General features: G+C 41.5%; 1 protein-coding gene across 1 annotated transcript; it reads left to right on the forward strand.

Annotated features, from left to right (window-relative positions):
- The first annotated feature begins 8175 nt into the window (after positions 1 to 8175).
- RTP4 (receptor transporter protein 4) lies at positions 8176 to 12608 on the forward strand. Its single transcript, XM_090280410.1, has 2 exons — positions 8176 to 8407; positions 11297 to 12608. The coding sequence occupies exons 1-2, from the start codon at positions 8229 to 8231 to the stop codon at positions 12402 to 12404; spliced, it is 1287 nt and encodes a 428-aa protein (XP_090136536.1). The 5' UTR covers positions 8176 to 8228; the 3' UTR covers positions 12405 to 12608.
- The last annotated feature ends 4230 nt before the right edge of the window (positions 12609 to 16838 follow it).

Genomic DNA, 16838 nt, shown 5'->3' on the forward strand with positions numbered 1-16838 from the left:
AAATATCTATTCAAGTCTTCTGCTCATTTTTTCTTTTTACTTTATTTTTACTGTTGACATGAATACAGATGCCCCCCCACCTTTGCCCACCTCCACCCAGTCCTCAGTTGCCCTTCTCTCTAGCCATCATCACCCTTTTGTCCGTGTCTAGGGGTTATGCATATATGTATATATGTTCTTTAATTGGAATTTTCTTTTTTATTGAGGAGTGTTAAGTTGTTTAAGTTTAATAAATTTTGGATATTAACCCTATATCAGATGTATCATCAGCAAATATCTTTTCACATGCAGTGAGTTGTCTTCTAATTTTGTTTATGGTTTCTTTTGCTGGGTAAAACCTTTTTCATTTGATGTAGTCCCATTTGTTTATTTCTTCTTTTATTTCCCTTGTCCCAGGAAATATATCAGAAAAAAAATAGTGCTAAGAGAAATATCAGAGGTTTTACTGCCGATGTTTTCTCCTAGGAGTTTTATGGTTTTAGGTCTTACATTTAAGTCTTCAATGCATTATGAGTTTATTCTTATATATAGTGTAAGAGGTTGTTCTAGTTTTATTTTATTTTTTTACATGTATCAGCCCAATTTTCCCAACACCACTTAGTGAATAGATTGTCTTTACTACATTGTATATTCTTGCCTCTTTTTTTATATATTACTTGACCATATAGGTATGGGTTTATTTCTGGGCTCTTTATTCTGTCTCATTGGTCTATGCATCTTTTTTATGCCAATACCATGGCTTTTTTGTTACTATAGCCTTGAAGTATAATTTGATATCATGTAGCATGATTCTTCCAACTTTGTTCTTCTTTCTCAAGATTGTTATGGTTATTTGGGGTCTTTTGTGGTTCTATATCTAGTTTTGTGAAAAATGCCATTGGTATTTTGATAGGGATTGCATTGAACCTCCATAGATTTCTTTGGGTAGTATGAACTTTTTAATTATGTCAATTCTTCCCAGCCATGATCATGGTATATTCTTCCATTTATTTGTATCTTTTTTGATTTCTTTCTTCAATGTCTTATAATTTTTTTTATATTGTATTGATTATATTGTTATAATAGTTCCATTTTTCCCCTTTGCTCCCCTCTGCCCAGTACCCCCCTTCCACCAGCAATCCCACCCCCCTTAGTTCATGTCCATGGGTCATGCATACAAGTTCTTTGGCTTCACTTTTTCCTATATTTTTCTTTTTTTTAAATTAATTAATTTTTATAACAATAAAATAACAATCCCTCCCTCTCAGACTTAAGACCCTTTATAATCTTACAAAGGACAATGGTCGAAGGTCTCGTGGTCCTTTACCTACTTCCAGCTGGACATGGTCATCATCCTACCTACCCTTGGGTCCATAAATTCCTAATAAGAGTGGGGATGTGGAGTGGAGGGTGTCCTCCCCACATGGAGAAGGCTCTTGCAGACTCCAGGTCAGTTTGGCTGTCCCTGGACCATGGCATGCTTGGTTTAACAGGCTGGTATCCTTGTATTCTGGGGGCAAAAGATTTGGCAACAGGGTTGAAAGGCATCATTCAATCCATAACCACTAGATGACAAAAGCAGGGGTTAATTTTTTAATGTCTTATATTGGTGGTGGTGGGGGGAGTCTCTTTGGAGGAAGGTGTGCAAGCCATGTCACACCTGTCCAAAACCCTTTTGTCCACTATACTTAGTTTGGGCTGGGGGAAATATTTTAGGTTTACCCCCTCTCAGACCTCTGGGCTCTTTCTGTCCAAGCCTTTAGGATAGAAAAGAGAAACCAATTTTAAAGTGAAGCCCACAGACCACCCCATGCTTCACCAACCCAGCCACTTAGTTCAGCCAAAGTGTTGAGTCTCAGGAGGCAGAAATGCAGACATAATTAAGTGAGGCCTATACATACAGACAATCACTTAGGTAATGACATTATAGGCTTATGCCCTATGAAAACAGAACACACATGTTAATTTATGAAACATAACCTACAAACCAGTCTTTATATCTGGAAGACTCTTTTATTGGAAAGACATCCAGTTGCAAGTCATTTGACATTCTTCTTGCCTGTAAATTAAGCATCTTTGATGATATCACAGACCTAGTTTAACTTTCAAATGAAAGCAAACATTAACTGAAAATAAACTTTAAAGACAGTTAGCTGCACTACTTTATAGTCTACCATTGAGCATTGTGGTTTTCCTTGAATCACAATTTTTCTCCTTAAGATTACCCTCCTTGTCATTAAAGGGACCGCATTAAGTCCAGTTTTAATTTATCTTGTTCATTTGCATAAACACAACAAGAGCAGCAAATGATCACATATGATCTTCATGTATGCTTTGTTGGAATGTACACAAGGAACCTTTAGGGTGACATTCAGTCTGCTCTTCAGGGCACAGGAGCTGAACCACATACCTGCCATTCAGCCTTGCCTGTAAACACCTGTCTTTTCCAAGTCCTTCGGGTTTTCAATTGTTCTTTAAGGTCCTTTCTAGCCATCTTTCAGGAAAACAACCTTCATTCCTTCCCTGGAAAGATTGCCGTGGACCGCACAACCAACCAAAGTATTAGGCCTTTTTTTCTTGTGGGTTTTTATTACCTTCGAAAGTCAATCCCAGTTCCTCAGGGCTTTTTGGTAACAACCAGAACCCAAGCATGTCTTCTTTAGGCATGACATTCCAGTCAAAGTCATGGTCAATAAAACATTTATTAACAACTGGTCTTATTAGTTCTCTGCAAAGAACCTTATGTCATTGCTTACTTCTTCAGAATGCCAAATTCTGGAGGGATCAGGTAGGGAGATAAATATACAATGTGAAGGAAAATTCTTGTCCTTCTAATATTCACTAAAATTGCATTTCTATACTTTACATTTTCTTTTGTTCACTGTCCTACATGTGAGGTGTTTTTTTTTGGGGGGGGGGTGTTGCTAGCTCATTTATTAATTTATTTTGCTTTTTATTTTTTTCTCCCAATGTCTTATAATTTTTTGAGTATAGGTCTTTACCTCCTTGGTTAAATTTATTCCTAGCATATTTTATTAATTTTGATGCAATTGTAAATGACATTGTTTTCTTAATTTTTCTTTCTGGTAGCTTATTATTGGTGTATAGAATGCAACCAATTTACGAACGTTTATTTAGCAGCTTGCTACTTCACTGAATTAATTGGTCAGTTCTAGTAGTTCTTTTGGTAGGATCTTTAGGCTTCTCTTTATATGGTACCATGTTAACTGCAAATAATGACAGTTTCACTTCTTTCTTTTCAATTTGGATGCCTTTTGTTTCTTCTTCTTGTCTGATTGCTATAGCTAGGTCTTCCAATACTATGTGAAAATGAAAAATCTTGTTCCTGATCTTAAGAAAGATGCTTTCATCTTTTCCCCATTGAGTATAATGGTGGGTGTGGTTTTGTCATATATGGCCTTTATTATGTTGAGATACATGTCCTCTGTTTCAACTTTGCTGATAGTTTTCATCATAAATGGATACTGGATTTTATCAAATGCTTTCTAAGCATCTATTGGTATGATCATATGACTCTTATCTTTCATTTTACTAATGTAGTGTATCACATTAATTGATTTGTCGATATTGAACCAACCTTGCACCTGAGGAATAAAGCCAACTTGATCTTTTTAATGTCTGCTGAATATGGTTTGCTAATATTTTGTTGAGGGCTCTTGCAGAATTAGGTTAGGCTGTGTAGTGGGAGGGCTCAACAGAGGGACAATAGTGGCTGTCCCAGTAGCTCTCTCACTGAAGCCACACAATTCAGTTTCAACCTGCACATACATCCACAAAGCTTGACTGGAGTTTTTTAAGAATGACTTTAATGTGGGCCCAAGCTGGTTGCCACTGAAAGAACCTTGGCCATGGGCAAGTGGTTGGGGTGGGGTCTCAGGGAGTCATCAGTGTGGAGCTAATAGAGTTCACTAGGCTAATGCAAGTTTATAATTGGCTATGTATGGAGAAGGCTCATCACAGGAAAGATGGTTCCAGTCAGCCATGTGCAAGGACTGACTCAATACAGGGACAGTGGCAGCTATCCCTCCAGCCCTGGCCTTGAAGTCATACAACTCAGTCTCTTTCTGTATGTCTCTGGTGCCTCTCACCTCAAAAGCCACCATCTGTCCTCCAGAACCCAAGGTGAGCTCCTGCAAGCAAGACTTTGTGTACTAACCCTTTGAGAGAAAGCCTGGGTTTCCAGCAGCCTTCTGTCTCACCCTCTTACTGGCTCACTGGGAGGGAAGAGGAATCCCTGCTGATTATCACAGTTAGAGTTTATGTGGGATCTTCTTCCCAGCTCTGGTGTCCCAGACTGGGGAGCTCCATGTGGAACTGAGACCCCTTGCTCCTCAGGGGACCTTTGCAGCTGAGATATATATCTATATTCTCAACTGCCACACATGGGTATGAGGTCAGCCCCTTTTGCATCTCTGCCCCTTATACTAGTCTCAACATGGCTTCTTCTTTATATCCTTAGTTACAGGATTTCTGTTCAGCTAGTCTTTCAATGGTTATCCAGGTTGATTTTTCAACAATTTAGTTATAATTTTGGTATGTTTATGTGAGGAGGTGAATGCAGTGTCTACTTACTCTGTCATCTCGATCAGAACCCCCTGTTCTTTGCTATTTATAAGACAACTGTCTAATTCTGCTTTTCCTTAACTTTACTGCTGCTTATTGTAAGTAGTTGTGATTATTCATACTGTGCAGTATAGGGAAATCAGTCCCTTCCATTACATTCCAGAATGTTGTGATCCTAATACCTCCCTTCTTCTCCAAGCTGACCTTATGCTGAGAGGTAGTCCTAACTGGAGCAGTGGTTCTTCTAATGTGCTCAGGAGCCTCAGTCCAGAAAGCACAACTTTAGAGGAGCAGCATGAAGACCTCCACTCAGATTACCCAAAACAGCTCTTTGTGCTTCCTGTCTGCTCTTCTACCATTAGCAACCCATTCCTTCTTTAGACATGTCCATGCTTTCATGGGATTTAGTATGCCATCATAAATTTGAGTCCTTGCTCAGCTATTTATTAGGGAGGTCACCTCAGGGTCCAGTAGTTGAAGAGATATCTGTTATCACCAATGCAGCAGGGTCTCCTAGTCCAGAATTTATTTCTCCCTATTCTATTTTTTTCTTTTTTTAAAAATTGTTTTTCAATTACAGTTGTCCCATTCTCCCCCCATTTCTCCCCCCCACCCAGCCCACCCCTTCTCCCACAGTCATTCCCCACCCCGTTGCCCATGTCCATGTGTCATTTATACATGTTCTTTGACTAGACCATTCCCCTACTTCTCCCCCTTCTCTCCCTCCCCTCTCCCTCCTAATAACTGTTATTCTGTCCCTTGTTTAATTTTGTTCATTTGTTTGTGTTGTTCATTAGTCTCCTGTATCAGGTGATATCATATGGTATTTCTCCCTATTCTGAAGCCTTGATTGAAGCGGGAGAAATGAACTTAGGTTAGGAATCATCCTGCCTCATTGTTCCCCAGATCAATCGCCTTGAAATTTTCTGTATCTGTTCTACATAGACCTCCAGGACTTATGCTAACTAGTTGAAGAGATGTTTAAAGTGTAAGTAAAATTCTTGCTATGTTAAGGACTACATTTCTTGTTTCTTGTTTTTCTCCTTTAAGTCAAATCAAGTCCCTTCATTTCCTACCATCTCCAAGCTAATGTAACTATAGAAATAAATTAATAAGTGGATGATCACCATAGGCAGAGCTTCCACCTCCTCTTTCAGTCTCAGGGCCTCAATCCCTATCATTCATACCTACCCTCCTTTATTCCCAAGCCTAAAATTTCCCCAAGAAAAACACATCTATTTGTGTTAAGCTTTGTGCTAGACTTATCTGTGAAAAATCATATGATATTCTGAAAATGGGTGCATACTTAAGATTATGAAACTGACTTAGCTCTAGTTGTTGCAAATCTATTTTGGCTTTGGTTTCTGAAACTGGTAAAACAAAGGAGATGGACTCTTGCAGAAATGGCAAAAAAAATTTTTTTTTTTTCATTTACCAATTGCTTGGTAGTGGCTATCTAGAACTGTGATGAAAGGGATTCTGACATTACACCCAGACCCAGAAAAAAGGGTTCAAGCCTTGATTAGCAAGGTTGGTCTTGGGCAAGAACAGGAGAGAAACATCATGTGCCATCCCAGGGTTAGATAATCCTGTAGATTCATTCCAGCTCTGAACTGCTAAAAATTGAAAATTTCCCATGGCCTCTCTTTAAAGAAATGACCTGTGCTTTGTTGCTTTTGGGGATCCTTTCTCTTTTTCTCCTGTCTTTTAAGGAATCTTTGACCAACCTATGATAAGACACCAACTGTTGGTGAAAGCCTAGAGGTCACCACCATCACACCTTGCTTCACAGTGACATGGGAGGAGGGGGGTCACAAGATGCTACCTCAGGTTTCTTCCAACAAAGCAAATCCATGATTCTATTGTACTGGAGTCACGATGCCTTCATACAAAGAAGCAAGTAGCTTACCTAGATCCATGGGATTTTGAAAGGGCTGTAATTTCCTTCTCTTCTTCTTTTTCTTTGCAGTGGTGGGGAAGGTAATGAGCTTCTTCCAGCTCTCAAATCTCAAATCATACCCATAGTCTCCCTGTTTCCCTGTCCATTGGATCAGGCTGACCTGGAGCAGCTGTGTATGTGGAAAGAAACACACGAAGCAGAGGCAGAGGGAAATAGGCATGGAGTGCAATGGATCAGCTGAGGTTACATTTTGGGAAAAATGACTATTGGAGGAGTCAGAAGATAGGGTATGTGTTCATGCTCTGAAAATAAATAATAAAAATAATGGGCTTAGATTCTCAGATCCAGCAGAAAGTAGAAGAAAAGGGTGGAGGAAAGAACCTATGTATGGCTGGGGCAGGTGAGAACTTGGAGGTGGGACATGGGATGTCTGGGTTCTGATCCAGTATTGGCACTAATTTGTTGTGTGACCTTGAGCCAGAGACCTCTTTCCTCTGGGTCCCAGTTTTCTTACATAAACTAATCAGGGGAAAATAGAACAAGTTGATTCCCAAGGGCTTTTCAGTTCTAATATTCTGTGGGTCCAATTCCAAGCTCCTATAATTGTCTGTATAGACATAGGTGCCCTCAAGGTGTACAGTTATAAAAGCAGTGAGAATTTGTACAGAACAGATTGTCCTAGAAGGGAGGAAGAAGGGGAGGGTGTTTCTGCCTCCCAAATGGAAAGTTAAAGTCTAGAAAGCCTGAGAACACAGGCCAATTATATCCGGGATGCAGTATCTGTAGTAGGGCTTCCAAGGATATGTGTCCTGCTTGTCTTATCTCCTCCATCTGAATTTAAACTCCAGAGGGACAGAGCATACTTACTAGAATCTCAGTCTCTTTGAGTTAGAGGTCACTTTAAAGGTGATCTAGTCCCAATCCCTCACCTCATGAACAAGAATTCTCTCTATCTTGCCACCCAAATATGGCTCCCACGTGTGCTTATATATTGCCCCCAAGGTAATTCACATAGTGAATGGCAGGATTAAATAATCCTTTCACTCAGCCTGGTGTCCTGCCCTAGGACTCCATAAATTTCATGAGATCAAACCACTAGCTAAGGATTTCAATCAAGACAGTTCCCCTAACCCTGGCTCCAGCATGTCAGCTGGGAATGGGGAACACCATTTGCAGCTTCTACTCAGGGATGGAGGAAGGTGGAGACATTGCAGATTTTTCAGTCACACAAGCCTGGCTGGGCTCAAGTCTTACCTTTGCTGCTTACTAGCTGGATGGCTTTAAGCAAGGTACTACAGCTCTCTTTGATGCTCACCTGCAAAATATCAGTAATAACCCCTCTCAGAGGACTGTGCTGAGGGTTCATGTGGTGCATGAGACAAGTGTTGGACACACGTTCCCCCTATCCATCCCCTGGTTCTGCATAAGGGTTTGAGCATCTGTAGGGGTAGAAACTGTTTCTTAGTCAATGGTATTGCCCCAGTGCTAAGCATAGTGCTTTGTGTGGCATGAAATAAGAAAAAAAATTAAATAAATTCTAACTTATTGGTGCCCCCCAGAAACTAGAGCAGAGAGAGCCCTGTCCTCAGATGTCTCTTAGCAAGCGTGTTTACAGACTAGCAAAACTCTGCTGCCCCCTGTCCTTGGAAAAAAGGCTTGTTCTCTGTGCTCAGACAGCCAAGAACAAAACTTAGTGACGTTTGTTCCAGGCATAGAAACTGAAACTACTTTTCTCTCTTCCTGCACCATCAAGAACTCAGTAAACATGAACTCCAAACCTCAAGAGAGAATAATTTTGGATGTTGGGAAATGGGAGAAGATATTTCAAGAACTGATGCAGCAGGTAAAACCCCAGGCCAGATGGACCCTGAAGTTGGATGGGACTCTTCGGCCAGACTGTATAACCCAAGGATGGAAGCGATACCAGCAGAAAGCATTTGGCAGGTAGGTCGACATTTTGCTTGGCAGTGAGCTTTCCTAGGCAAAGTGGCTCAGCTTGGCATTGATTAATTCCTTTTAAGAACTTGTTAAAAGAACAATGTCATGTCCTGGCTAGGTGGCTGAGTTGGCTGGAGCATTGTCCCATACACCAAAAGGTTGTAGGTTTTTGATACTCAGTCAGGGCACATACTTAGGTTGTGGGTTCAGCCCTTGGTCAGGACATGTATGGGAGGCAACCGATTGATATCTCTCTCTCTCTCTCTCTCTCTCTCTCTCTCTCTCTCTCTCTCTCTCTCTCTCTCTCTTTCTCTCTTTCCCCAAATATCATCAGGCTTTCTATCCTTTTGTGGTCACAATATTCTTTAAGGTCTGAATAAGACTTCCAGCCTCCATTTTGCTTACCTTAGGGAGTTTCTTCTTTTATTAGATTTCCTCCCTAGATATTTCTGGAGATCTCAAGGAATGCTTCCATGTTCCATAAACCTGTCTTTCTATTTCCACACGACCTCATTTGTTCCAGGTTGCCCCTGTCTAGTGCCTTTTGCTATCCTCCCCATCAGTTCTGACTGGCTTCTCCAGCTGAAGCAGCCCTGCTAGCCCTGTTCAGAACAGCCTGGGACTGGGGCCTTCCTTTAAAGTCTCAAGAACTGATGAATGCCAAGCAGTCACTCTGAATATTTCTTTACTATAAACCTGGGGATAATAAAAGGGAATGATGCTGCAAGAAGGGAATCTAAACCCTAGTCCCTGGAGTCCCTAAAAAGTGCCTCTTTTACTGTCCATCTTCCTCTTTAACTTCTAGTGAGCCTCCAAGTTGCAGGAACCAGCTTCCTTGCCCATGTCAGGGAGCGTGAGAATTGCTGAACTGGACAGTGAAGTCTTTTGTTTTGATATAGTACACAGGGACCATCATTCCACTTTCTAACTCACCTGTTTTCCTGCTTTCCTGCCTGCCCATATCCTGCCTCAGGGAATCCTCTGCTCCATTCCTTAAGAATTATTTGCCAGGCCATATATTTTTAGACTTCTATTCCCTTGTCCATGATTTCTGCTTATGTGGAAGACCCTTTTCTTTCTCCATTATTCATCCTTTAAGGATCAACTCAAGTGCTACCTCCTCCTTAAAGCATTTTCTGGTCTTCCTAAGCAGGGCAATGGTTCCTTGTCCATTCCCATATGATAATGTATGTCTATGTGTGTATACATGTATGTGTATATAAAATAAATTTATCAATAATGTATCTATATGTCACATATTATAGAACATACATTATATACAATATAGAAAATATTTACAATATTTTTAGTGGTGGAATCCATTATTTAAACGAAGCCTCAGGGGCTCTGCGGAACAGTTTTCGAGTCACTGACCTGAGCCCATGCAGTAGTCATTCTATTCTGCTTTTTAAGCCAATGAGCTGTGGAGGTGTCTCTCTCTAACCAGCCAGGGCTCCTTGAGGCACTTCCCCAAGCAGGAAGGTGCTTCTCTTATTCAGATGAATTGATTTGATAGTCATTTACCTACTATATGGTATAGTAGGTAAATAAGCAAGGTTGGCTTCAAAATGGCCAGGGACTAAAACATGACTGTACCATCACTTTCCCCTTATACATGGTTTCCCTTTCTGTGGTTTTAGTTAACCACAACCAGCTGCGGTCCAAAGATATTGAATGTTAAATTCCAGAAATAAATAATTCATAAGTTTTAAATCATATGTTTTTCTGAGTAGCCTGATAAGATCTCGTGAAGCCTCACCCCAAACTGCCCAGGATGTGAATTATCCCTTTGTCCAGCATCTCCACACTATATATACTCTCCAACCATTAGTCACTTAGCAGCCATCTTGGTCATCAGATTTACTGTCTTGGTACTGCAGAGCTTGTGTTCAAGTGAGCCTTATTTTACTTAATAATGGCCCCAAAGTACAAGAGTAATGATGCTGGCAATTTGGGTATGCCAAGGAGAAGCTGTAAAGTGCTTTCTTTAAGTTCTTGACTTAATAAGGAAAGAAAAAAGATCATATGCTATGGTTGCTATGACTTATGGTAAGAATGAATCTTGTATCCATGAAATTGTGAGGAAGGAAAAAAATTTGTGCTAGTTTTGCTCTCGCACATCAGGCCGCAAAACTTACAGTCACAGTGCATGATAAGTGCTAGTTAATATGGAAAAGGCATTATATTTGTGGTTAAAAGACACAAACAAAAAATATATTCCAATTGACTGCAATGTATTGTGCCAGAAAGCTTTGAGCCTGGTGGAAGATTTCAGCAAGGGATCCCTGAAATGACAGACATCAAGCCATTTACGGCAAGTAAGGGGTGGTTATATAGATTCAGGAATAGGTTTGGGCTGAATGATATAAAAAATTGTTGGAGAGTATTGTTATAATTATTCTATTTTATTATTAGTTATTGGTGTTAATCTCTTATTATGCCTTATTTATAAATTAAACTTTATCATAAGTATGTATGTATAGGAAAAAAGTATATACAGGGGTTGGTACCATCCATGGTTTCAGGCATCCGTGGTGGGGGGGGTCACATATACCCATGGATAAGTGGGGACTACTCTACCTTAGAAGAGTTTTCTTTGACCATTGTGAGGGCCAAATTTTCAAGCAGGTGGCAGAAATGTTTTTCACTCTGAGATATCCAGAGATGTTTTACTGGCAAAGAGGCAGACTTGAAATCATGTATGGGTGGAAGCTCAGGGGGTCACTGAGAAAAGCTTTGTCTGAAACACAGTTTCTCTTATTTCTATTTGTCAATTTGTCAATATCATGCACACTTTTTCAGATTGAAAGGGATCTAATTTTAGAGACCAAAGCAGGACCATTTCCCTAGGTCAACAATCAGCTGAGGGAACAATGGTCTTCCTTCTGTCTGCAGGTTCCGGTGTTCATCATGCAGGCGAAGCTGGGCTTCTGCCCAAGTGCACATCCTATGTCACATGCACTTGGAGCCCCGGAAGTCCCAGGGTCAGGTGCTTATGCGGCTCTTTGCTCAGAGGTGCCAGAAGTGTTCCAGATCGCAGTTTGAGAAGCCCGAGTTCTCCTCAGAGAGCGCCATGAGGATTTTGAACAACCTGGTGCGGCGTATTCAGGAGAGGTGCTATGGAAATGGCATCAAGAAATATTCAGAGATACCAGTGACCCAAGAGGTGCCTCTGGAAGGGTCCCATGACATGGCCAATTGTGAGGCATGTATTCTGGGCTTCTGTGCACAAAGCTCACAAAACTGCATGACAAACTCATCCGAATCCCCGTTCTCCCACTTGGAGATTGGGAGCTCTTTGCCTCACACTGGTGACATATGTGGCCAAAACCAAGCCAGGAACCAGTCAGCTGAGGCAAAAGAGGCTCAGAGGAGTGCATGTTCCTTTGAGCATAAGAGGTCAGGGCCCAGCCATACCACTGCTGGAACCCAAGTGCCTGGGGCAGGCCCCCACCCCAAACAGGAGAGAGGCCGACAACCCACATCAGGCGCACACCAGCAGGCTGCACAAAGAATAGGGCCTCAGCCCACCCAAGTAGCAGGATCACTTCCCCCAGGATGGACAGACCTAAAACCCACACAGGCAGTACGCCCATTACCTTTAGGGCGGGCAGATTTGCAATCCACTTTGGGGAGGGGACCACAGACGCCCCAGAGGACATACTCTCAGACTCTAAAGAGGGCTGGCCAACAGTCAAAACAGGAGGCAGGCTCACAAGCCTCACAAAAGGCAGATCTTCAGGCTTCAAAGGGGACAGACCCACAGCCCACACGGAGGGCAGGCCTCACAGCTACAGGTGGATCTGGGAAGTACAATGGAACTCAAGAGGCTTGGGGAAGGCAGGAGAGGTATTCACCCAGAGTGCCTGATCCATACAGCTCTCCCCAATTCTCCACCTCCAGGCAACCACATAACTCCTTTGGCCAGGATAACTTATTCAAGTTAGGCAGTATCTTTGTTGCTGTTCTTTTCACCCTTATCGTAGGCAGATACTTTAAATAGAGTGCTGGAAATAAGCTTGTCTTCTCCTCTTGTCTTAATTTCATGATAATCAATGAACTACTATGACAAAGAATGTGCCTTGAGACCAAGCAGAGTCAAGTTTGTAGACTAACCTCTGGTTCCCTGGACTACCTTTGCAGGTAGCCTAAAATATGACCTAGCAGATAATAAGCCCAATAATAAATATTTGTCGAATGACTGAAAGGTGTTTGTTTGTTTATTCACTCATTAATTCATTGGTATCAATATCTATAGACTATATCTTCACAAGAATTCAGGGTCTTGAGTGTTATTGCAAGTTATTGTGTAGGCTGAATAATTGTCCCCCTAAAATGCTCATGTCCTAATCTCCAGAACCTGTGAATGTGTTACTTTGTATAGCAAAAGTAACTTTGCAGATGTGATTAAGGATCCTAAAACTGGGAGATTATCCTGAGTTAGCAAGATGGGCCCAATATAATCACAAGGGACCTTATAGGAGGGAGGCAAGAAGATCAGAGTTAGGAAAAGGAGATATAATGATGGAACAGAGGTTGGAGTGATGTGTTTTGAAGATGGAGGAAGGCACCATAAGCCAAGGAATGTAGACAGCTTCTAGAAGCTCATAAACTCAAAGAAACAGATTCTTCCTTAGAATCCCCAAAAGGAGCCAGCTCTGCTGACACATGACTTTAGTCCAGTGGGACTGATTTTAAACTTCTGACCTCCAAAATAATAATATAGTAAATTTGTGTTGTTTTAAGACACTAAATTTGTGGTAATCTGTTACAACAATAGGAAACAAATACAGTTATCAATAGCACTGTAGGGATCAGGCTATTATGTTTTAAATATGTTCCAGTTTCAATAATTAAAAGAGCATTTTATAAGTGGAAAAGATTGCCCTGGCTGGGTGGCTCAGCTGTTGGAGCTTTGCGCATTGTCTTATAAACCAAAATGCCGCAGGTTCAATTTCTGTCAGGACACATACCTTGGTTTTGAGTTCAATCCCCAGTCAGGGCACATACAGGAGGCAACCAATCGATGTTTCTTTCTCACATCGATGTTTCTCTCTCTCTCTCTCTCTCTCTCTCTCTCTCTCTCTCTCTCTCTCTCTCTCTCTCAAAAAAAAAAAAAAAAAAAATTATATACCCATTCCCCTGTTCTTCTTTCTGTCCTACTTAAAGCCACCCAATGTTCCTATCCTAAAGAGATTACCTTTGACTTTGTGACCCTTGGAGCTATCATATGCTCTCACTTCTTCCAGCATTGGATCAGAAAGTGTGTAAGAACTTGCCAGTCTTAAGACCTTGAGATGCATGGCTAGATCTTTCACTCCTTATGTCTATCTGTCTGCTAGGCATTTCTACATAGCTCTGTATTCATTTTCTCTTAGGTAGGTTTCACCAGCCAGCACTCTTCTTTTCAAAATGCACTCTCCCCAAACCACCCTACTGAGTTTTTACATTCTTCTTGTTTTCATACTTTTTGGCTCTTTCACAAAGAAGTTTGGCCTGGGTACTAGACACTACCTTTAGCCTGGTTATGCTGTGTGGCCTAGGGCAAGCCATTATTTCTTCCTGGGCCTCTGTTTTTCCATCCGTAAAACAGATTAACGTCTTCCAATTACATATAGAGGATTAAACACATGCATTTCCTTCTGATCTCTCTCAAAATCCCACCTACAATAAAAGGGGGAAAAAGGCATCAATACAGAAGGGCAAAGAGAATGGGAGGAAGTTAGAAAACTGATGGACTAGTGATGGATTAGCAGAGTAGAGAAATCTGAAATAGAAGTTAGATAAGAGAAAACTGAGGTGCAAGGCAATTCATATGGCACAGTTCCAGAAGGCCTTCAAAACTGTAGGCAACAAGTAGCTCTGAAGTTGGGACTGAGGAAGGCTGAAGTAGAAGGTCTGGCTGAATGCCTATACACCAAGTTTTCCCCCCCATTTTTATGTGACCTAATAATCACTCATAACTTACTGTAAGGAGAACGGGGGTTTATACTCTATAAACATTAACACAGAGGGACTCTGGCTCAGTGGCTCAAGCATAGCTCAGCAATCAGAAGCATTGTGAAAGTCTACATGCTGACTTAGTGGGACTCCCTTGGTCCACTACCAAGCCTAGGATCCAACTTTATGTCCTACCCACCCAACCCTCAAATACACAGGAGAATGAATGGCACCTCTCTGGGAAAACTGTCAGCTCAAAAGGAAACACACACACACACACACACACACACAGTATTTTTTGCACTATAAGACATACCTGACCATAAGACACACCTAGGTTTACAGGAGGAAAACAGGAAAAAAAAATCTGAACCAAATCGCGTACTAAAATATTTAATAAAATAGAACAGAATGATATTTCAACCATGTAAAGTGAATAGCGGTCAACAGCAGTGTTAAGAACCGTCATCACTGTCATTAACAAATGAGGAGAGACTTTAAAGTTCAAGTACTCTTCTAGTTTTCTGGGAACCCCAAGAACTCATCATTGCTAGTGTCAGAATTTATGGGGGGCCTTAATAGCAGGCATTGAGGGAATTAAGAGGTATCACTAGTTGTAACAGTCACTGAGAGTATCACTATCCTAGTACAGGTTCTGGCTGACTAACCCCAGTGCCTGTTATGGCTAGTGATACCCCTTAATCCCCTCAGCGCCTGTGTTACTACTAGAATAGTGACCCCACCAGAACTCCCTTTATATACTACAAACTTCAGCACTTATGGCTGCTCACCCAGTTACTGCTGGCCTCCTCACACAGAAATCTGGTGTGCACTGGAAACAGTATGGAGGTAGGTGAGACAGCTGTAGCATCTAATGGAGCCAGTAGCCAGTAGAGAACATATTACTTCAGCTCTATGCATCTGCTTCTCGTGATTGGCAGAGCTTAAGACACAGTGATTGGTGATTGGAGGTGGTTCTTCTGACACAGACCCCACCCAGTGTCAAAGACAATCGGCAATTGGCAATTGGCACTGTGCCTCATACCCTTTATTAGCCTCAGCTGATTCTACAGGTCAGCGGTTGTAGCTGGCAGTGTCAGGCAGCTCTCTCCTCTCTCCCAGGCCCTGGGTGGTGGGCAGAGGTGGACAGCAACTGACCAGACACCCTGAGATTCAGCAGTAAAGAGGGACATTTAAGCGTCCCCAGGGGTTTCGCATGGGTTCATTGCTTCCTCTTCTAACAGCTGTCACCACTGCTGACAGGTCAGGTAATACAAATCATGGTCTGTGATGCAATATTCATTCCATAAGACACACAGACATCCCCTCCCCCCACACACTTTTTGGGAAAAAAAAAAAGTGCATGTTATGGAGCAAGAAATATGGTGTAAATATATATATATATATATATATATATATATATATATATATATATATATATACTGAAATGGGAGATCATAGGGAGATTCTTCCAATAGACTGGCCAAGTCAGACAGCCCCAGGATAAACCTGTCAGATGCTGGGACCCCAGAGACAGCTTTTTTAGTGTCTCACAATTGCATTTGGACAGTAGCCAAGGGGGTATTAAATATTTGATAATTCCCCTAATGTGAAGGCAAAGAAGAACAAAAAATGGTTAAAAATGGGAAATAAGAAAAAGAGATGATTCAAGGATAAGAAGACAGAAAAATATTTAAAAAGTAAAACTAGTATTTATACCTCAGAAAGACAAGAGAAGGTATAATGTTTATGAAAAACTAATTGGACATGATCCTCTGGGACAGCCTCAGGTGGGGCATCTACCCATGGCTGAAGGCAAGTCCTTGGGAGGGTTTCAGCTACAAGCCCAGGGCAGGCAATGCTCCAAGAAACTGGGGAAATGAGAGGTCTAGTCCTGAAGGAGGGGATCTGGGCAGCACATCACAACCTCCATTCACTGAAGTCCACACCTTGGACCACTTGGATCTATTTGCTTGTTATAAAAAGTTCTACTGCTCCTAGGAAAAGATTCTCCAGCACTTTTCTTTTTTCCTGAAAAAACATTCAAGAGAAAAATTTAGTGGGTGAACTTAGCCCCTGTCCTCCCACCACTGCATCTGGTCTTGGAATGACAACTGGATACTCATGATCTCCCTTTACTACCCATTCTTGATTCCTTTACCCTGGCACCTCTGCTATTTAGGTGGCTTAACTAATGGGCTTATCCAGACCTTCATCCTTGAGGAGTTTGAGCTCTTGGTCACAAGGTTTTTCTAAGTTTGTGGCACCTACATTTGTCTATCCACTGCCAAAATTGGACAGAAAAGTATCAAGAGATGCCCTAGTGGCACACTGGGTGTCAAATATATTCTTCTTACCCACACTGTGTAAGAGCTGTCCTATTTCCATTTGATGACCAGGAGAGTAACTCTTTTTCCTGCCTGTTGATCTCTTGGCAAAAGATGTCTGAAAAGACCAGTCACAGCTAATCATGGGATTCTTACTGAGTTTCTTAGTG

This window comes from Furipterus horrens, unplaced genomic scaffold, assembly GCF_987537825.1.
Source record: "Furipterus horrens unplaced genomic scaffold, mFurHor1.1.pri manual_scaffold_1, whole genome shotgun sequence".
Lineage (NCBI taxonomy): Eukaryota > Metazoa > Chordata > Mammalia > Chiroptera > Furipteridae > Furipterus > Furipterus horrens.